General features: G+C 48.2%; 1 protein-coding gene and 1 long non-coding RNA gene across 16 annotated transcripts in view; one reads left to right on the top strand and one right to left on the bottom strand.

Annotated features, from left to right (window-relative positions):
• nrxn3a (neurexin 3a) overlaps window positions 1-22,188 on the bottom strand; it is a 75,103-nt gene that overhangs the window by 27,504 nt on the left and 25,411 nt on the right. For all 15 annotated transcript variants that reach the window (XR_003886090.1, XR_003886092.1, XR_003886091.1 and 12 more), the window contains 5 exons: window positions 12,711-13,012; window positions 11,634-11,795; window positions 4,924-5,217; window positions 4,248-4,395; window positions 3,677-4,060 (listed from right to left, as the gene is read on the bottom strand). Coding sequence is in view for 11 of the 15 variants with exons in the window: in XM_029827256.1 (XP_029683116.1) it covers window positions 3,677-4,060; window positions 4,248-4,395; window positions 4,924-5,217; window positions 11,634-11,795; window positions 12,711-13,012 (1,290 nt within the window). In the remaining 4 variants the exon portion in view is untranslated. The remainder of the gene's footprint in view (window positions 1-3,676; window positions 4,061-4,247; window positions 4,396-4,923; window positions 5,218-11,633; window positions 11,796-12,710; window positions 13,013-22,188) is intronic.
• The window catches only part of LOC115246998 (uncharacterized), a 3,371-nt gene continuing 2,217 nt past the window's right edge, over window positions 21,035-22,188 (top strand). The window contains exons 1-4 of the long non-coding RNA XR_003886096.1: window positions 21,035-21,327; window positions 21,424-21,951; window positions 22,031-22,082; window positions 22,179-22,188. The exon at window positions 22,179-22,188 is cut by the window's right edge and continues 2,217 nt beyond it. This is a non-coding gene — a long non-coding RNA (uncharacterized lncRNA). The remainder of the gene's footprint in view (window positions 21,328-21,423; window positions 21,952-22,030; window positions 22,083-22,178) is intronic.

The following is a 22,188-nucleotide window of genomic DNA, read 5'->3' as shown; positions in this document are numbered from 1 at the left end:
TTGCCGATGGTGAGAGGCGACGAGCAGGGGTGGCAATTCTGGTTGCTCCCCAGCTCAGTGCCTGTGTATTGGAGTTTACCCCGGTGGATGAGAGGGTAGCCTCCCTTCACCTTCGGGTGGGGGGACGGATCCTGACTGTTGTTTGTGCCTATGGTCCAAACAGCAGTTCAGCGTATCCACCCTTTTTGGAGTCCTTAGAGGGAGTGCTGGAGAGTGCCCCTTCTGGGGGCTCCCTCGTCCTCCTGGGTGACTTCAATGCTCACGTTGGCAATGACAGTGTGACCTGGAGAGGTGTGATTGGGAAGAACGGCCCCCCTGATCTGAACCCGAGTGGTGTTTTGTTATTGGACTTCTGTGCTCGTCTCAGATTGTCCATAACGAACACCTTGTTCAGACATAAAGGCGTCCACAAGTGCACTTGGCACCAGGACGCCTTAGGCCACAGATCGATGATCGACTTTGTGGTTGTGTCATCGGATTTGCGGCCGCATGTTCTGGACACTCGGGTGAAGAGAGGGGCGGAGCTGTCAACTGATCACCACCTGGTGGTGAGTTGGCTCCGATGGTGGGGAAGGATGCCGGACAGACCTGGCAGGCCCAAACGTGTTGTGAGGGTCTGCTGGGAACGCCTGGCAGAGTCCCCTGTCAGAAGGAGCTTCAACTCACGCCTCCGGGAGAGCTTTGACCATGTCCCGGGGGAGGCCGGGGACATTTAGTCCGAGTGGACCGTGTTCCGTGCCTCCATTGTTGAGGCAGCTGACCGGTGCTGTGGCCGCAAGGTGGTTGGTGCCTGTCATGGCGGCAATGCCCGAACCCGCTGGTGGACACCAGCGGTGAGGGATGCCGTCAAGCTGAAGAAGGAGTCGTATCGGGCCTTACTGGCCTGTGGGACTCCTGAGGCAGCAGATGGGTACCGGCGTGCCAAGCGGAGTGCAGCTACGGCGGTTGCCGAGGCAAAGACTCGGGCATGGGAAGAGTTCGGTGAGGCCATGGAGAACGACTTTCGGACGGCCTCGAAAAGGTTCTGGACCACCATCCGGCGTCTGAGGAGGGGGAAGCAGTGCACTGTCAACACTGTGTATAGTGGTGATGGTGTGCTGCTGACCTCAACTTGGGATGTTGTGGATCGGTGGAAGGAATACTTCGAGGACCTCCTCAATCCCACCAACACGCCTTCCAGTGAGGAAGTAGGGCCTGGGGACCTGGAGATGGGCTCTCGTATCTCCGGGGCTGAAGTTGCCGAGGTAGTTAAAAAACTCCTTGGTGGCAAGGCCCCGGGGGTGGATGAGATCCGCCCAGAGTCCCTTAAGGCTCTGGATGTTGTAGGGCTGTCGTGGTTGACTCGACTCTGCAACATCGCGTGGACATCGGGGGCAGTGCCGCTGGATTGGCAGACCGGGGTGGTAGTCCCTCTTTTTAAGAAGGGGGACCGGAGGGTGTGTTCCAACTATAGGGGGATCACACTCCTCAGCCTCCCTGGTAAGGTCTATTCAGGGGTACTGGAGAGGAGGGTCCGCCGGATAGTCGAACCTCGGATTCAGGAGGAGCAATGTGGTTTTCGTCCTGGGCGTGGAACAGTGGACCAGCTCTACACCCTCCGCAGGGTCTTCGAGGGTGCATGGGAGTTTGCCCAACCAGTCCACATGTGTTTTGTGGACTTGGAGAAGGCATTCGACCGTGTCCCTCGGGGGGTCCTGTGGGGGGTCCTCCGAGAGTATGAGGTGTCGGGCCCGCTGATACGGGCTGTCCGCTCCCTGTACGATCGGTGCCAGAGTTTGGTCCGAATTGCTGGCAGTAAGTCGAACTCGTTTCCGGTGAGGGTTGGCCTCCGCCAGGGCTGCCCTTTGTCACCGATTCTGTTCATAATTTTTATGGACAGAATTTCTAGGTGCAGTCATGGTGTTGAGGGGATCCGGTTTGGTGACCTTAGGATCGCGTCTCTGCTTTTTGCGGATGATGTGGTCCTGTTGGCTTCATCGGCCCGTGACCTCCAACTATCACTGGATCGGTTCGCCGCCGCATGTGAAGCGGCTGGGATGAGAATCAGCACCTCCAAATCCGAGGCCATGGTTCTCGACCGGAAAAAGGTGGAGTGCCTTCTCCGGGTAAAGGAGGAGATCCTGCCCCAAGTGGAGGAGTTTAAGTACCTCGGGGTCTTGTTCACGAGTGAGGGAAGAATGGAGCGGGAGATCGACAGGCGGATCGGTGCGGCGTCCACAGTAATGCGGACTCTGCACCGGTCCGTTGTGGTGAAGAGAGAGCTGAGCCAAAAGGCGAAGCTTTCGATTTACCGGTCGATCTTCGTTCCTACCCTCACCTATGGTCATGAGCTTTGGGTCATGACCGAAAGAACAAGATCACGGGTACAAGCGGCTGAAATGAGCGTCCTCCGTAGGGTGGCTGGGCTCTCCCTTAGAGATAGGGTGAGAAGCTCTGCCATCCGGGAGGAGCTCGGAGTAGAGTCGCTGCTCCTCCGCGTTGAGAGGAGCCAGATGGGGTGGCTTGGGCATCTAGTCAGGATGCCCCCTGGACGCCTCCCTGGTGAGGTGTTCAGGGCATGTCCCTCCGGTAGGAGACCCCCGGGGAGACCCAGGACACGTTGGAGAGACTATGTCTCTCGGCTGGCCTGGGAACGCCTGGGGATCCCTCCGGATGAGCTGGAGGAGGTAGCTGGGGAGAGGGAAGTCTGGGCTTCTCTCCTTAGGCTGCTGCCCCCGCGACCCGACCCCGGATAAGCGGTAGAGAATGGATGGATGGATGGATGGATGGATGAGGATGCTGTTACATTTGCCAATTCCTTCCAGCTCCACTTAATTTTACATTCATCTCTGTCACAATAGCAGCTCCTGCTGCTGTATCCGTTCCCCCTGATGGTATCAGTCGGAGGTAATTATGGTCCTGTCATAATAACCTAACATGATAAATGAAGCAATAATATGCAGGGATATTGTGTGACCTCCAAATGGCCTTTGTTCAGCGCTGCGGCACATGAACCAAACTTAAGTCCTGGAGAAGCAGCAGGAAGGTCTGGTGATAAAGACGGATGAAATCGGAAGAATGATGCAGCAGCAGCAGGACCTCATGGAAAAGGAAAAGGGCATTTGATTGCTTACATCTAACAGTATTCTCACTTTCCCGTGTGGTCCAGAAGAGTATTGACTCTTGACCTAAGATCAGCAGTATCAGATGATGTGAGACGCAGAAATTGAGGATCCCAAGAAAAACATTTGTAATTGATAAAGAATAGAGTGTTTGTGCGTCAGGGCTGAAGTACACCTTAAAGAAATGCCATGTCAGAACTGGGCCGTCGGATTAATTTGGAACATTGTACTTGTGATCTGTCCATGTGGTGAGCAACTCCTTGAAGCTGCCATTAGATCCTGGTCATATAGACCCGTTTCATATAGACCCATTAGCATAGCATGGACCCATTTGAGCGACATGAAAAAATGGAACCTAATGGGTCTGTTTTTAGTGATGTGTTGTGTGTGATCTTTGCTAACGAACTGTAGATATAAGTAATAAATGTTTGGATCTAAGTGGTGTACCAAATGGGGGAAATGATACCCCACCGTTCTAACCCTGTCTTGAACCACACGTATGACCTCCGCGATGGCTCCTTAAAGGAGAAAGCGAATACAAAAAAAGAGACAAAAGCAAAGGGACGCATCTTTACCTTTCTCACAGGTGCGAGACCAGTAGCCGGTACCAGTACAGTCACATATGAATCTGTTCCAGCCTTCTTTACAGACACCTCGATTCTTGCAGGGGTAGCTTTCACATTGCTTGCCGGGCTGCTTGTTGCACGAGGGTTTGATGCCAGCGCCATTTTGGGCCCCGGCGATCTGACGTATGTCTTTACTTCTGCCGTCGATGAAAAGGTCCCGGATACAGCCAACATACCCGTAGTTAAGCATGGCTGTCCAGAGCTCGGTTGGTAGGATGAGGTTGGTGCGGTCGGTGGGGAGTCCCCCCAGGTACATGTCACCCTCCAGGTCCAGGATCTCACTCTCTCCACTGGCGGTAAATGGTGTCCTTCTGCTGTTGACGGAGATGGTGCCTGAGCCACAGGGGGGGAGAAGAGATTAGTCTGAGGTTTTCACCTACTCTTCCTCATCTGAACACCACAAGGTTTTGATTTTAGCAATGTAAGTCCGATCTTTTTCCTGATTATTTGGATTGAAGGGTGTCGTTATAACAACAGAAGGATTCATAATGAAGTACTTATGTACACCAGCCAAACTCACCTGAACGTCCATCTCTCTGAATGTCCACATGATACCAAGCACCATCATTGACCTTTGTTTGGGTTGCCTTGACCTTGATCGTCCCTGAGCCCATGTCCAGCAGGAGATACAGGCTGCCGTCCAGCAACTCCACTGCAAAGAAATCCACCTGTGCAAGGGCACAACTCTTCAGAAATTCAGACATGATGATACAGGGGCTGGGAATGCATGAGGACAGCAGCAGAGCTCATCAGATACCTCATCAGATAGCTCATCAGACAGCTCTGAGATGTATAATAATTACAGAGAATATAACTCGTCTGCTCATCAACAGACGTTCGCTGGGTGAGCTACATTTACTTCTAACAGGCAGCGAGCAGAGCGGAGCATCACACTGTCAAAGCCGGTCTCAGCAGAACTGCTGAGTGCTTTCACAGCACTATAGACACAAATGTTTCAGGCAGGACACAGTTCCATGTTTGTATTGATTTTTCCTCTTAAGGCCCAAAATTATTGTGGCCACGCCCTGTTCTGAACCAAGTGTTTAAACAATAGACAATAGTTCTAATTTTCAAATGTTTTAGGATTTTAAGGATTTCCAAATTGCACAGTGGCGCAGTTGTATGAAACATTAGTTACAGACATGCAAACACATTTGTTTAAATATAATTATTGTTGGAGGTTAATTTAGGCTGACCTTGGTGTTCTTCTGGCTGCGGGCAGCATCTTTGCGTTCTTGGGGTTTGCCATGAGTAAAGAGAATAAGACCATTAGGTTCTGTTGTACGGAAATCAAATGAAATGGATCCCATCCTCTTTGTGTTCCACTTGGGCAGGCTGATGTAGGCCTCTGGGGTCTCAAACGATATGGGGTCCAGGGTTGGCACGTTCTCACACTTGTAGGAGACCTCCCCCTCGATTTTCATTTTAGGGTCCACGATCCGAGCCAATCGAGACAACTCAAGACGAATGTCATTGTTCTTGTACACAACCTGGAATGAAAATGGGAATGTAGTTAGTGTTCTTCATTAGCCTATCGCACATTTAGCAACACTTCTCTCCCTTTATATAGATATCCTGCATTGAAATGTTAACAGGAAAGCCTGGTTTTAAAAGTGTTTTATCATTACTACTACTACCTATGGTGGTGCTAGTACTAGTAGTAGTAGCAACAGCAGTAGTAGCACTATTAGTAGCACTATTAGTAGTACTAGTAGCGGTAGTACCACTAGTAGTAGTAGTAGTAGTAGCAGTAGTAGCAGCAGTAGCAGCAGCAGTAGTAGCAACAGCAGCAGCAGTAGTAGCAGCAGTAGCCGTAGCAGCAGCAATAGCAGTAGTAGCAGTAGTAGCAGCAGCATTAGTAGCAGTAGCAGCAGCATTAGTAGCAGTAGCAGTAACAGCAACAGTAGTAGCAGCAGCAGTAGTCGTAGCAGTATTAGCAGCTGCAGTAGTAGCAATAGTTGTAGCAGCAGTAGTCCAAGTAGTAGTAGTAGTAGCAGCAGCAGTGGTAGCAGCAGCAGCAGTAGCAGTAGTAGTAGCAGTAGTACCACTAGTAGTAGTAGTAGCAGCAGTAGTAGCAGCAGCAGTAGTAGCAACAGCAGCAGCAGTAGTAGCAGCAGTAGCCGTAGCAGCAGCAATAGCAGTAGTAGCAGTAGTAGCAGCAGCATTAGTAGCAGTAGCAGCAGCATTAGTAGCAGCAGCAGTAGTTGTAGCAGTATTAGCAGCAGCAGTAGTAGTAATAGTAGTAGCAGCAGCAGTGGTAGCAGCAGCAGCAGTAGTACTAGCAGTAGTTGCAGCAGCAGTAGCAGTAGTTGTAGTAGCAGTAGTACTAGCAGTAATAGCAGTAGTAGTAATAGCAGGAGTAGTAGTAGCAGCAGTAGCAGTTGAACTAGCAGTAGTAGCAGTAGTAGTAGCAGTAGTAGGAGCAGCAGTAGCAGCAGACAGCCCACTAAAGGGCCGTTTGATTCAGGGCTTCAGTCATGTTGGCCCTCTCACAGGGCTCCACATCCCGGGTCGGACTCCACCCTTCCACACTCTTGCACCGATGGCAAATGAGTCATCACACTGTAGGAGAAGATGTTGCATCCCAGCAAACATCTCACCATCAACCACTTCATTGCCTGTAACACTGTGATAGTCACCTGAAGACTGGGATGTCCTGTCTCTGCTTTCGAAGAACCAAACAACTGGCTGAACATGAAGACACAATCCACAGCGGGAACGTCCAGTGGTGGGACATGACCCACAGGGAAGCTGACCCTAACCCTCTTTGCGGGCCTGTGGGGGCATCAGCCAAACCAGAGAGAAACCTCCTGGATCCACAAGCTGTAGGCTACCAGACACCAAGTCTAAATGAAGGACTAGATTGTGGAGCCTTCTCATGATCCCTCCCCCCTCCCCCATGGTGGTGCAGTATGTTTACGGTGATGTGTCCCATGCAGAGAAAAGAGCGCCTGGTCATGGCTGCATTAGCACAGCCTGGCCTGTAGGGGCAGCGCACACTGAGGGTGAGCTTGCACAGGAAGGCAGTGTGAACCTGCGGCGGGTCAGGTGGTTCACACAAGAGGCAGAGAAAGAGGTGATGACACACGTGACTAAAGAGTGGAGGGGGTCAGACACACAGGCGCTAAAGACACACAGACACTGCAGACACACAGATGCTACAGACACACAAACACTACAGACACAGAGAGGCTCCAGACACAGAGAGGCAACAGATGCTCCAGACACACAGAGGCTACAGACGCTCCAGACACAGAATGGCTCCAGACACACAGAGGCTACAGACGCTCCAGACACACAGAGGCTACAGACACAGAGAGGCTCCATTCTCAGAGAGGCTACAGACGCTGCAGACACACAGACGCTCCAGACACAGAGAGGCTCCATTCACAGAGAGGCTACAGACGCTGCAGACACACAGAGGCTATACATGCACTACAGACACAGAGAGGCTCTAGACACAGAGAGGCAACAGATGCTCCAGACACACAGAGGCTACAGACGCTCCAGACACACAGAGGCTACAGACGCTCCAGACACACAGAGGCTACAGACACAGAGAGGCTCCATTCACAGAAAGACTACAGACGCTGCAGACACACAGACGCTCCAGGCCACCTGTGAACAGAGCGAAGCAGCAGAGTAAAGAAGACAGCAGCACCTGGGAGGTTGGTGATAAGAAAGGCCAACTGTGATGGTCTGTAGTTTGTGTTGCAATCTTTTATCCATCATAATAAAGGTGCTGACGACAGAACTCAAATGGATGTAAAACACTAAGTGGTCGATCTGTTTGCGCCGGCGCCCTAAACCTGATCAATCATGGCAGTAGGATCAAGTCTCCCAGGGAGATGTGTGTGTAAATTGAAATCTGCTGAAGTGGAAAATTAAAGCCCACCCACCCCAATACCCCGCTCACCCTCCGCCCAGCTGCAGTCTGCGCACATACGTGCACAAAACAAACAGAGCCCGTCTTGCCTGAGCGTCTGTGCCTGCAGCATTGTCCACGCTGTGCAGGTGATTGTCATTAATCCACACGTACACTGACGTTAAATCAACTTATCCCTTCAGGTGCTCAAAGATTGCTTTTCACCCTTCCTTTGTGATGGAGCCATCACTCTCTCCTAGCCTCGGTCTAACATTGCTCGTCCTCCATCTCCATCTCCAGACAGTAAAATAGTTATTTATGGGAAACGCCTTCTAAAGCGAGGCCTCCTCAGCAGTGAACACTTGGAGGTGCTGAAACTTGGAATGTGGCACTTGAGTGGGTGCTGCTACATTTAAGACAAAGGCTTTTGATTGTCATCCATTCACTCTGCCACCAGGACAACAGCGCCGCTCCCCCCAACAGGCTGATCTAAAGCTGACGGAGACAGCGACAATTCCTCTTTTTTTGTTGTCTTCATACAATGTAGTATTGTTCAGCCATGACAGGATGGTTCTTCTCACTTGATTTGACCATAAGAATAGAAGTTCTTTTCACACACATGTAAACTGGGTACTGTAAACACGCTAAGGAAGAGCATAAATCATGTCACTTTGGGCGGCAGCTTGCAGAGGCATGGCAGAGGGACGGAGGATGCAGCCGACGCTTTGAGGAGTCACTTTCAGGGTGCTGCCACTTCTGAACAATAACTGATAACAGGGCCTTTCAACATGCAATGGGAGCTTTATCAGCCCACTACAGACCCAGGCGCTAGCAGATCACCACTGGCAGCACTGGCACACGCGCACGTGCACACGTGCACACTCACAAAACATATATCTCAGTCCACGAGCATGTGAACATGTGTTGTGTGGGGGTGAGCGGATCTGAAAAGCAATTGAAGATGCCTGACAGTGGCAAGATGATAGAAATCCATCACTGCATTATCTCCGTAACCAGGTGTCTGGGTGAGGTGGCACGCATGCACCCACGCACATGCACACGCACACGCACACAAGAGATCACTTGCACTCTCATATAAAGAATGTACATGTAAGTGTGTGCATAAAGTTTGAGATAAAGACACGTTGGATGGGCAGATGGGAGCCGACTGTGGCTGTATCAGGTGGTGACAGCAGGGGGCAGTGTTTGTCTTCTCAGGTCCCGACTGAGCCACGTTTTACTCTGATCTCAGCGAAGCAGCAGCAAAAAGTGTCTCATGTTCCCGCTGCTAATCTTTCATGTGTTCACTCTTCAAAATAAGTTACCCTTCCTTTACTATCAACGTGATTATTTTCTCCTCTTTTCTTTTCTTTCTTTTTTGTTCCTTGACAACCAGTTGACAACTTTTTTCTGACAATTTAATTTCTTTGAGAAGATGCAATTATTATTTTTTAAATCTATTTTATTTGAATATTTAAAAAATAAGGCCATCATGGTACTATATGTAAGTATTCCTAATATTTTCTAACTTAGCTGAAAATAGTTCAGTTATCTAAGATCAGTGTCATGGACTACTTTGGGAAATTATTATAATTATTATAATTATTATTGTTGTTGTTATTGTTGTTGTTGTTATTGTTATACATTTTTTATTTTTTATTTTTTAGCAACATGTTTGAAGGGGGGAAAAAAGCAGTCAGCACACTTTTGTGACTTTTGAAGCTTCGAGGTTTGTGCTTGAAGCTAAAGGTCGACCAATCTAACGAGCCTCTATTTTGTTTCATTTTGAAGCAAACAGGCAAATCCAGAAGGAAAAATCAGAACACATGATCAGTTGTTGCCAACTTAAAACTGCAGCTGCATCTTGGTTGGGTGCAGTATAAAAGTGGTTGATGGAAGTGTAATAACAATGATAATTGGAGCAATTATGTGTTATTGTAGGTCATTATGTATTTTGTAGGCTTTGAGATGTAGGCATTTTGTGTAATTGCTGTCTTGTGAAAGGCATAATAATCAGAAGGCAGCCACAGACTACCAGGAGTGAGCAGTGCCTGGCGCCATGGTAACAAAACATTTATCCATAATGTCGCTCTGTGGATGGTGAGGACATGAAGAGCATTGGCAACAGGCAAATTAGCCCTAATGGTGGAGACTGGAGGATGAGAGGCTGCCTGTCAGACCTTCTTTATCATCTGTCCCTCCGTCCCTCTGTCTATCCATCTGTATGTCTCTCTACCTATCTGTCCGTCCGTCCATCCATCCATCCACCCATTCATCATCCATCCACTCATCCATCCGTCCATCCACATACCATCCATCCACCCATCTGTCCATCCATCCATCCGCCCATTCATTCATCCATCCATCCATCATCATCATCATCCACCCACCCATCCATCCATCCATCCGTCCGTCCATCCATCCATCCATCCATCCATCCATCCATCCATCCATCCATCCATCCATCCATCCGTACACCCATCCCCTTCCATCCACCCATCCATGCGTCGCGTCCACCCATCCACCTCCCTTCCTTCCTTCCTTCCTGCCATCCATCCATCCATCCATCCATCATCCATCCATCCATCCATCCATCCATCCATCCGCCCGTCTGTCCGTCCATCCATCCATCCACCCATCCATCTGCTGTCCATCCATCCACTCATCCGTCCAGCCGTCCATCCATCCACCCATCCGTCCAGCCGTCCATCCATCATCCATCCATCTGTCCATCCATCCATCCGTCCATCCATCTGTCCACCCACCCGCCTGTCCGTCCACCCATCCATCCATCCATCCACCCATCCATCATCCTTTCATCCACCCACCCACCCATCCATCCACCCATCCATCCATCCATCCATCCATCCATCCATCCATCCATCCATCCATCCATCCATCCATCCATCCATCCATCCATCCATCCATCCATTAAATGAAATGAGAGTCAGCAGCAACAGCACCCTAGCTCTAGGTGAACCATCCACATACCCATCTGTCCATCCATCCATCCGCCCATTCATCCATCATCCATCCATCATCATCATCCACCCATCCATCCATCCATCCATCCATCCATCCATCCATCTATCTGTACACCCATCCATCATCCTTCCATCCACCCATCCATGCGTCCACCCATCCATCTCCCTTCCTTCCTTCCTTCCATCCATCCACCCATCCATCCATCCATCCATCCACCCGTCTGTCCGTCCATCCGTCCGTCCGTCCATCCATCATCCACCCATCCATCCATCCATCCATCCATCCATCCATCCATCATCATCATCATCCACCCATCCATCCATCCATCCATCCATCATCCATCCATCCACCCATCCATCCACCTACCCACCCATCCATCCATCCATCCATCCATCCATTAAATGAAATGAAATGAGAGTCAGGAGCAACAGCACCCTAGCTCCAGGTGAACGAGTGTGCAGGTCCAGGACTCCCTCGTGTCCCTGGTGACAGCTGATGAAGGGAGCTGGAAGCAGGCGCTACGATGCTGTCTGTGCGCAGGCTTGTATTGCAGCTGTGGCCTGTTGTCTGATTTGGGCCACTTCCTGCATCTGGAGCAGGTGCTACAGGGACGTGCAAACCTGCTCAGCATGATGCAGAGCAGGAAGTTGGCCAAGAAGGGATTAAATGGCTGCTGTGATGCTTCCTCCCTCTTCCTTTAGTGGGATTGGGCACTAACCAGCTTGACAGACACACAGCAGCATGGATTTCTCCAATGAAACATGCTGGACATTCCAGAACCACTTTACATGGATATAGACCTACTGCAGGTATATACAACTCGAAACTATAACTTGATGAACACAATGGACCAATGCTGACAAGTCTAAACAAATGCAGAATCCAACTCTACTGCTCGAAGGAATGTACTCTTGTAGATTGATTCTTCACTTAATTAATTAATGAAATGCCAAAAAAGGAAATAACCCTGAGCTGTTGAGCTGTTGAGCTAGCAGCAGCGACGTTAGACAAGCAATTTCAACCAAGCAGGCAGCAAGAAGGGCATCAATGGTGTACCTCCTTGAGACAGCCCATGAAGTTGTTGCTGACAGGAGATCCAGGCAGATCAGCAGTGCTGGGGCTCCCACCCACATAGAAGAAATCATCCGAGCCCAGCATGGTGTAGTCTTCCTGTGTGTAGCCCGTGGTGGTCAGGATCCCATCCACTGATATGGTCACCTGGAAAAAAGGCATCAACAGTGAGTAGTGAAAGCAAAATGACGTACACCAGGTCTTCACACAGGCCACACTGCAGATCAAAGCAGACGGCCACTTTGATGTCTCAGGTGAGACTCTTGTTGCTGATAGGAAGCACGAGTAAGACGTTCATATAGGTCAACCAGTGTTGGGCCTGTATGTACGTATGCCATACAAGAGAAAAGGCAATAAAAGAACACCTTTTGAAATCAAAGCCAGAACTTGGTTTTTCCATTAATAGATAAATAAAATTAATCTCTTCGTTGTTTGGTCCCAAAATATTGGATTGCTGGGTTTTCCAGTGCTGAGACAAGGAATTAATGATTAAGTGAATGTTTTACATTCACGAGATCATTTGACTGACCAAAAAACATAGTATAAACAAGGCTTCGATGACAGTCTTTGGGTTTCAGAGTAATTCATCTTTAATAGAGTTAAATTTGTCAAAAAAAAAAAAAAGAAGAAGTTGCCTTATGGGAAAACCATGACTACTGGCTTTATTAGTCTTGGGGAAAGGTGGAATCAATCTGTTGAAACCAATAAAGTCTCAAACTACAATAAAAAGATGGAGAAACATTTGAAATGGAGAGCTGACACTCCCATCCAGGGACGAGGAGGAGGAGGAGGACTCCTGAGTGAGGAACATTAGAGCAAAGCAGAGAATCCAACTGAGTCATATCTACCATGCAGTGGAGTGTGTTTACCACGGAGTATCCAAAATCTCTCTGTTTTGAACAGAAATAACACTGATGTCCACAACTGACCAAAACAATGAAATGTCAAACAGTAAATGGCAATGGTTCTTTTGAGGCCACCAAGAGCCGCGGTGGCGTCACCGTGGTACCTTCCGTACCTCCCGCGTCTTTTGACAGGCTCCTATAGAAATGTCGGATGTACCTGCCGGAGGTTGCGGGTTACTTTGACATCGTGCCACGAGTTGTCGTTGAACTTTCCATTCACTGGTTCCACAATGGCTTCAAAGGCTCCAGAGCCGAGGTTGATAACCAGGGAGACGGCGCCATCTTTCAACGCCAAGTTGACATAATCGGCTGACTTGCCCGTGTGCAGGATGAGGCCGTTGCGTTGCCAGGTTTTGAAAGATAACGTGATCTCATCGCTGCTGCTCTGGATGGGGTTTTGGGACAAATCGTAGCAGAAGTACTCAGAGCCGCGGAAGGTGGCCACATTCTCCTCCCTGGCTGTAGAAGGAAAACACATGTTAGAGAGGGAGGACAGTATTAATCATTCCAGCCAAAGTGACTCTGTCAAGGATGATATTGGTCGAGTCGCAAGGAGCACAAAAGCAACACAGACTTACAGGAAATTACTCGTGAATCTGTGGAAAAATATGATGTAAAACTGCACTTCTGGGATTCTTTTTCAGGCTTTGCCTTAAAATACAAACATGAAAAGACTCCTCAACTACTTCCTGTGGTGCAAAACACAAAATTTGGAATAGTAGTGCTAAATAGATAGCTTCACACTGAAGATGGTTTTGCAACATAAAGGCTTTTGAACTCCACAAGCAGAAATGAACTATGATGCTGTGTCTCATCAGCTGGACTTCAGAGAACATGCACTAACTAACCCTTCTCCATGGAAGGTAAAGCACTCTGTGGCGGATCCAGTCAGCGCCTTCAGACAATCATTTAGTCAGTGCATTAACCAAGTCGACACATTGATATCATGTGGTCGTCTCCTCTGAGTGGTCAAAGATGACTAGAAGAGTGCTGTGTTGACACAATCCATTTACCATTTACAAAGAATCCAAAACTGGGGCGTTAGAACAAAGATGTTTTCCAGCGAGCTGAGATAAGCCTCATGCAGCTAAGACAGAACAAATCCCTGTCTCACATCATCTTCACCTCCACCCTCTCTACTGCTCTTTTCATCCTCTACGCATACAACTGTAGATCACGGAGGATGCTGCTGATGGCAGCTGATGGTGCTGCTCTCCACTCATACGGAATATGCAACTTAGCTCCGCAGACTTCTGGTGGAAGTTTGTGTCTTCAGCTCTGTTTGTTGCAAAACTGTCCCTCTGGGACCAATGAGGTGTCTGACCAGTAGAGCCATCCTTGGGTGATGTTGCTGGAACACAATTCAAGATCTGGGTCACCTCAGCAAAGCTGTCCACCTGATGACCTCAGGAGCATCACTGGTGTGCTCCAGCAGATCTGGCACAGAGTTATAGTGCCTCTCCTCTCCTCTCCTCTCCTCTCCTCTCCTCTCCTCTCCTCTCCTCTCCTCTCCTCTCCTCTCCTCTCCTCTCCTCTCCTCTCTCTCTACCCAGCCGGCCATCACCAGGAGGGTCCCCCTACATGAGCCTGGTCCTGCTCAAGGTTTCTTCCTGTTAAAGGGGAGTTTTTCCTTATCACTGGTGCTTGTCTGGGGTTAGGCCCTGGGATTCTGGAGAGTGCCTTGAAACAATTTTGATTGTAAAAGAAGCTATATAAATAAAGATTGATTTGATTTGAGATCGATCCACCTTTGACCACTTTATATTGTCCCCTAGCAGAGGGTCGTCACTACATCTGCGACATAAGATGATAAAGGTTGGACTGTGGACATGTCTTCTGACATCAAAGGGTTCCACTGGAAGTGTCATGTGCTATCAATTAAAGGGCTCAACTCACTGCTTGTGGTCGTGGTTGTGGTTCTGGTTCTGGTTGTTGTGGTGGTTGTTGTGGTTGTTGTGGTCATTGTGGTTATTGCAGTTGTTGTGGTTGTAGTGGTTGTGGTTGTTGTTGTTGTAGTTATTGTGGTTGTGGTTGTGAGGAGAATCTTCTGTATTTTAGCAAAGGGGTCATGCAAGAAAAATAAGGACGCTGGCAGAAAATCAGCCTGGTTCTCATCTACCAGATCACCTTTGGTTGACCTAAAAAAGCCTGAGTGGGAGCAAAATGCTGGGAACAAAAGGATGGAGGGAAACAACATGGCCTCCACGTTCATCTCACAGACCCCCTGCTGGGCATCACTTCCTTAAATGAGGCCCATCGTTCTCTCTCTCTCTCCCTCTCTCCCCCTCTCTCTCCACTCGCTCACATACACACACCAACATTTCTGGATTTCAGATTTCTGTTTTCCCATCACGATGACAGCTTTTGGTAGTTGCTAAAACGTGAGCTATGGAGTGAATATCAAACTCTTTTTGTTAAGAACTGTCCATGTGTTGAGGTCTCATCTGTTTTTAATTGATTGGTCAGTGAAGGAAGCAGAAGGCCAACCGCTACGTCCCATTCTAAATGAGTGTGGAGGCCCACAACCACACCAATCCGACACCTGTACCGTAATACGCAGGACCCAAAGAATGCAGCTAGGATTCCCCAGAGAGATGGTTTAGCCCTCAACAGGAGGTGGTGATCAACCCTTTGTGGTTTTTACTGCATCCGTAAGTCATTCCAGTTGAAGCCGGAGGAGGTCACAGAAGTCCTGCAAGGGGTCATCCAGAAACTGTCAGAGGGCCATAAGGGAAAGTTATGGTCACACTAAATCTCTCTTAGATTTGGGAGCTGTGCTCGGGGTGCAAAGCAAGTGTGGGTTTTTTTTATGAGAAGCCACCAACTGCAACACTTGAGCATCTCCTCTCTGCACCCAGGCTGCCGTTCCTTTGAAAATAGTCTAGAGAAATGTGGTCGGTATTGTGGTATGACTAAGAATAGTCTTGTCTCCTTAACCTCTTTATCCCTCTCGTGGTCACAGGGAGGGTCCACAACGGGTGAAGGCAGGTCCGAGAACCCTCTGCTTCCAAGCCTAGTTCCCAATAGTTCCCAACAGAAAACGGTTGCACGCCACGTTCACAACCAGTTTTGTTGTGTCATTTGGGTGGAAGAGGTTTTTACTTCATTCCAGATTGGAACTCCTGATATTAGCCACTGAGGAAAATCCTGAAAGGGACTGTACTGACTGGATAGTAGTCAGTGACAGGGTTATAACTAGCTCTGCCACAGGGGTCATGTGACAGCCAGCATTTGTTTGTGTGCCTGGCTGTTAGCCAAATTGTGGTGATGTTCTGGATTCCAGAGGGGCTTTGACATTTGATCCAAAGCCCCTTGGCTTTGATCCAAGAGAACCCTGCTGTACTATGAGCTGTAACTTTGGATGGCTCCTGTCCATCTCCAGAGTCTACGATCCTCTGACTCTATGGCACCGTGTGTGGGCACATGAACGATCTCTATTAAAGGAAGATAAATCAGCTCTCTCGTGGTCTCTTGATTCTCTAATCAGAGTCAGAGTCCATAATCTGCCACCTCTGTGATCTTTCTGCGGAGTCTCACCCTCTAAAGACAACCTGGAGGAAGGTATTCCAAGTCATCGCAGCAGTTCCGGGTTTAATTCACAATATTAGGGGAAATGAGTGGTTTGCAGGACCTTTGCAGCCTCCCTGTGCTCCGTTTCTACAGTAGTTGTCACTTCTGAATTGTGTAAATCCTAAAAAGCAGAGTTGTTCATGAAACGTTGCTTTTATCAGTGCTAACAGAATTCCTGCTGTCACCCTGATCCTCTTCAGGGCAGAAGAACTGAGAGATTCCACCCTCTGTTTACTCACGGGGGTTTATTTTGGGATAAATGAGCAGAGATCATGATTCGGGGTGAAGGGGCGTTTGGGTGTTGACGTGGAAAGACAAGCTAACACAAAGACCAAATATATGGCACCGAAGAAATGGTGCTAAAGAGCATCCAGGCAACATCTGTCCTGCAGCTTCCCTCAGCTGCCACTGCTGCATCTGCAGGCAATAACAGGCAGGAAAAAACTGAAGCAACACTTTTGTTCAACCAGAAACCTAATCAGGTGGTCACCCGGCAGTTAGGCTTGGCTAAACTGCTCATGCTAATGCTGCTATTATGACTGCTACTGCTGCTACTACTACCACTACTGCTGCTGCTATTGCTGCTGCTGCTACTGCAACTGGTGCGGCTGCTACTGCTTCTACTGCAACTGCTACTGCTTTTACTGCTACTGCTACAGCTGTTACTGCGACCACTACTGCTACTATTGCTGCTACTGCTACGACTGCTACTGATGCTACTACTACCACTACTCGTACTACTAGTACTGCTACTGCTGCTAATACTGCTACTGCTATTACTGCTGCTGCTACTACTGCTACTATTATTACTTCTAAAACCGTGGCTACTACTGCTGCTGCTACTGCTATTACTACTGCCACTTCTGCTAGTGCTACAACTGCTACTACTGCTGCTACTGCAACGACTGCTACTGATACTGCTACTACTGCTGCTCCTACTACAACTACTACAACAACTGCTACTACTACTACTGCTTCGGCTGCTGCTACTACTACTGCTTTTACTGCTACTACTAATACTGCTCCTGCTACTGCTGCTACTGCTACTACTGCCACTACTACGACTACTATTACTCCTGCTACTCGTCTGCTACTGGTGCTACTACCACTGCTACTATTGCTGTTAATGCAACTGCTACAGCTGTTATTGCAACTACTAAAGCAACTACTTCTGCTGCTGCTGCAACTACTACTACTGCTACTGCTGCTGCTACTACTACTACCACCACTACTACTACTGCTCCTACTACTGCTGCTGCTACTAATAGTGCCACTTCTGCTGGTACTGCTACGACTGCTACTGATACTACTACTGCTGCTACTGCTCCTACTGCTGCTGCTGCTAATACTACTGCTATTGCTACAGCTGTTACTGTGACTACTCGCAGTAACAGCTGTTGCAGTAGTATTAGCAATAGTAGTAGTAGCAGCAGCAGTAGTAGTAGCAGCAGTAGTTGCAGTGGTGGTAGTAGCAGTAGTACAGTAGTTGTAGCAGTAGTAGTTGCAATAACAGCTGTAGCAGTCGCAGTAACAGGAGTAGTAGCAGTACCAGTGGTAGTAGCACCAATAGCAGACAAATATCAGTATTATTAGTAGTCGTAGTAGTACTGCTACTACTACTGCTGCTGCTACTACTGCTGCTACTAATAGTGCCACTTCTGCTGGTACTGCTACGACTGCTACTGCTACTGCTACTGCTCCTACTGCTGCTGCTGCTGCTACTACTGATTCTACTGCTACTACTGATTCTACTGCTACTACTGCTGCTGCTACTGCTGCTGCTACTGCTATTACTACTGCCACTTCTGCTACTACTACTACTGCTGCTGCTGCTGCTATTACTACTGCCACGTCTGCTACTGCTACAACTGCTACTGATACTGCTACTACTGCTGCTCCTACTACTACTACAACTGCTACTACTGCTACTACTACTGCTACTACTACTGCTACTACTACTGCTTTTACTCCTACTACTGCTGCTACTGCTCCTGCTACTGCCAGTGCTGCTACTGCTACTACTGCCACTACTACGACTACTAGTACTCCTGCTATCCGTCTGCTATTGGTGCTACTACCACTGCTACTGCTACTACTGCTGTCATTGCGACTGCTACAGCTGTTATTGCGACTACTACTGCTACAACTAGTACTGCTACTACCACCACTGCTACTACTGCTGCTACTACTACTGCTGCTGCTATTACTACTATTGCTAATCCTACTGCAACAGCTGTTACTGCAACTACTACTGCTACAACTAGTACTGCTACTACTACTACTGCTGCTGCTGCTGCTGCTACTACTACTGCTGCTGCTACTAATAGTGCCACTTCTGCTGGTACTGCTATGTCTGCTACTGATACTACTACTGCTGCTACTGCTAATGTTCCTACTGCTGCTGCTGCTACTACTGATTCTACTGCTACTACTGCTACTGCTACAGCTGTTACTGTGACTACTGCTACTACTTTTACTACTGCTACTGCTACAGCTGTTACTGTGACTACTGCTACTACTGCTGCTACTGCTAATGCTACGACTGCTACTGATACTACTACTACTACAACTACTACTACTGCTACTACTCCTACTACTACTGCTACTATAGCTGCTACAACTCCTGCTGCTGTGGTTACTCCTGCTCCTACTGTTGCTGATACTGCTGCTGCTACTATGTAGCACTGTAACAACAGGGTGCAGGGTTCATATGTAACTTTATATGTAAGCACACAAACATTGAATCTTTAGTATTTTGTGTCCTCTCGAGACTCAAGCTTTTGTTGTTTGCTGGTATTTCTGTCGTTCAAGCAGCTTCATCCATTTATGTGTCTTCCTTCCTGGATGAAGGATCTCCACAGAAGCCCACAGGCTGACTGTGAGGGACGGGCCGAACAGCTTCGTCGCCTCGTATACTCGTGACTATTTAAGATTGTTGTTTCGTGATGTTCAACACCGACGCGTCGTAGTTATAAAACGGAGCACATTTGACCATCGTCATGCCCCCCCAGTCTAAAGGTTGAGCACATTCATTGACAGGGGTCATAAAGGGATCATAAAGAGAAAACTGGCCTCATTATGCAGAGGCAGCTGTGCATTGACTGATAGTGATGCAGATCAATAGCGGCGGTATACCCACACACACACACACACACACGCACACACACACACACACTAAAGATGTTATTACATGCCTCAGTGGTCGCATTATGATGTGAGACCTGCAACATGATGGCCTCTGGTGCTCAGATGGCAAACAGAAAAGAAGCTGTGAAGCATGCATATAGAAGATAGGAGCAGGTGCCAAATTAGCCATGTGAGGTCGCAAAAGGAATTTTGTGCATGATATGCATGAAATGAAAGTATCCCGTTAATCAGTCAAATAAACACTGTTGGTAGTAATATTGGCTCATAACTGACGAAGACAAGTGTCATTTGTCAGAAAAGAAAACTTGACAATACTGTATCGGGAACTACAGTTAAAAGGAAAGGAGAGTTACACGTGTGTCCTGTATGACAAAAAGCAGTGAAATTTTCCAGGAAGTTTAGTCAAATCCATCACCCGGTCATTTCTGCGAGCTCTTCTCAGATCTTAGGGGCTGTTGGGGTTCGGGACGGGATGTCCCGGCCCAGTCCTCAAGGGCCAGATTGAGCTGACAATGCTGGGGTCCCGGGTGGAAACTTTGTCTACCTGAGGGGACCCTTGAGCTCTTGGGTCTGGACATCCCTGGTTCAGGGCTTTGGTGAAGCCCGTGGAACACGCTCCATTGTGGCGATATTGAACCACCTTTGGGACAAAAGTGTCCAAAGGTGCAGATATACCTGCTCCTCAACAGCTCTGGCACGTTCCCCATGAGGAGAACATATCTGCCGCTGTTGTGAAGATGGAAGCAAATACATGTGTGCTTTGATAGATTCCATCGTCCTGTGGTCTGGGTTTTCCTTGATCTGCTTTTTCCTCCTCCTCCTCCTCCTCCTCCTCCTCCTCCTCCTCCTCCTCCGTCTCCTCCACCTCCTCCTCCTCCTCCTCCCCCACTCATCTGCACCTGCTATCTCGGTGTGGGTGTAGTGTGACTTCAGGCTGGATCTCTCCCTGGAGTTTGGCTGCTTGTGTGTCCGTCAGCCCTCAGACTGCCGCCTGCTCCTTGACCTTCACAATAGAACCTCCATAAATCTCCTCCGAGAGTTTGGTTCTCATCAGAGGCCTCCAGGTTCTCTTCTCCAGCAATTTCAATCACAACAGATAGTTAGCAAAAAGCACCACAACCTACTTTGATCATCACTGTGGCATTCGGTGGTTCCCAACATTCCACTTGTTAAGGAACCTTTTGGCCCAGTCAAGACTAAAGAAAAAGTCCAAAGACTCTAATTAGATCATAATAAAAAAAGCTTTCCAGCAGTTCAACATATTCAATATAAAACTGGATGAATAATTGGTGATTTTTCATTCTGAGAAAAACACAGAAATTATTTTCTTCCCCATAAAAACAAAAGAAGTTGAAAAAAAACAGAATCTGGGTGAGAATTTAGTAATTACTCCAACGAATCCATTTTTTATGCTCATAATGTCTTCAGTTGTGAAGAAATCTGGAGTGTCGTGTTGTGTTGTGTTGTGGTGTGGCAACAGAAAAGCCAGAGTGTATCCGCGCTGCTCTCTGCTGCTGGGAACGCTGGCTTGCTGGAGTGGGGGAGCTGCTAGCAGAGATAGCATCAGTAATTTCAGCAAGCTGGCGCATTTCCATTTGTTTGGTGGCTTGACCAATGGTGCGTTAAGGTGTCTGCACCAAACGGGGCTGTGTAGCTGGTGTGTGTGTGTGTGTGTGTGTGAGAGAGAGAGAGAGAGAGAGAGCGAGAGGGAGGGAGGGAGTGTGGAGGGAGGGGGTACATTAGCTCCGACAGGGGAAAAAAAGGAGAAGCTGCCATTTTGATAGAGTCAAGAGAGCTGGGCGGAATATTTCAGACAATGGCTTCTGCAGCCGGACCAAGAGGCAGATAAATGATGAGCTGAGCGATGAGTGTCTGCTGGTCTCTGAGGACTGCCGTCCTGTTGACATTCCACCACAGATCCCAGTGGTCTACACCAGATTTCCTTGTCACCGGGAAGCTTCAACGCATGTTTGGTTCTGGGAACAGCAGAAGAGGCCAAGCGGGACTAATGTCGTCCAACATAGTGCCAGAAAGACAACGATGTTTCCAATGCTACAGTAAAATAGTCGTCCCTTTTCAGACCTACTCAATAAATGTCTTCCATGACCGAAGAGGCTCTTACTGATATTGATATTGTCTGCATTATTTTCCAGTTGGGTTTTTCTTCACCTGCCATCCAGTTATGAATGTTCCAGATTGGCTGTTGCCCCCCAAAACAATGATTAACCAACTAAGGAGGGGTAAATAATGCACGAGTGGATACATACGAATTTGATTTAAGTATATATATAGCTATTGTGTGTGTGTGTGTGTGTGTGTGTGTGTGTGTGTGTGTGTGCGTGAGGGAGAGTGAGGGAGAGAGAGGAAGAGTGGGGGGGGGGGGGTTAGACTTGTATCTGTACATTAACATGTGCACATCTTCCCACGTGTGCACATGCCCAAAGCTCTGAAGCATGAAAGCAGGGTGGACTTCAGCCCCAAGGGTATGTCATTTACCGAACATAATTTACCCCCCCCCCCCCCCACACACACACACACACACACAAACCCCTCCTTATTGGCTATTATATGGGCTGTCGGATTCAAAATGTTGACACCTAATGAACGGCCCTGCTTGCCATTTCTCCGCTGACTATCACCATGGTAACGTAGCAGGACAAGGGTGAGGGCGGTGGATGGGGGTAAGTGTATTTGAAAAATAGACTTGACTGAAATATGATGGAGGGAGTTTTGAGGGGTTTTCTTGCTTCTTTACTAAAGTGAGAACAACCACAGACAGAAGAGCCTGAAGAATCACTCTGAAGGATAAAAGGTGAAATTATCATTATTACTATGATGTTACTATTATTATTATTATTATTATTTACTCAATTCATTCTGAAGACAATAATGAATTTGTAAATTCCAGAAGGAACTGG

Source organism: Takifugu rubripes, chromosome 2 (genome assembly GCF_901000725.2).
Source record: "Takifugu rubripes chromosome 2, fTakRub1.2, whole genome shotgun sequence".
Classification (NCBI taxonomy): Eukaryota; Metazoa; Chordata; class Actinopteri; order Tetraodontiformes; family Tetraodontidae; genus Takifugu; species Takifugu rubripes.
This window is presented reverse-complemented; position numbering and strand designations above follow the sequence as displayed.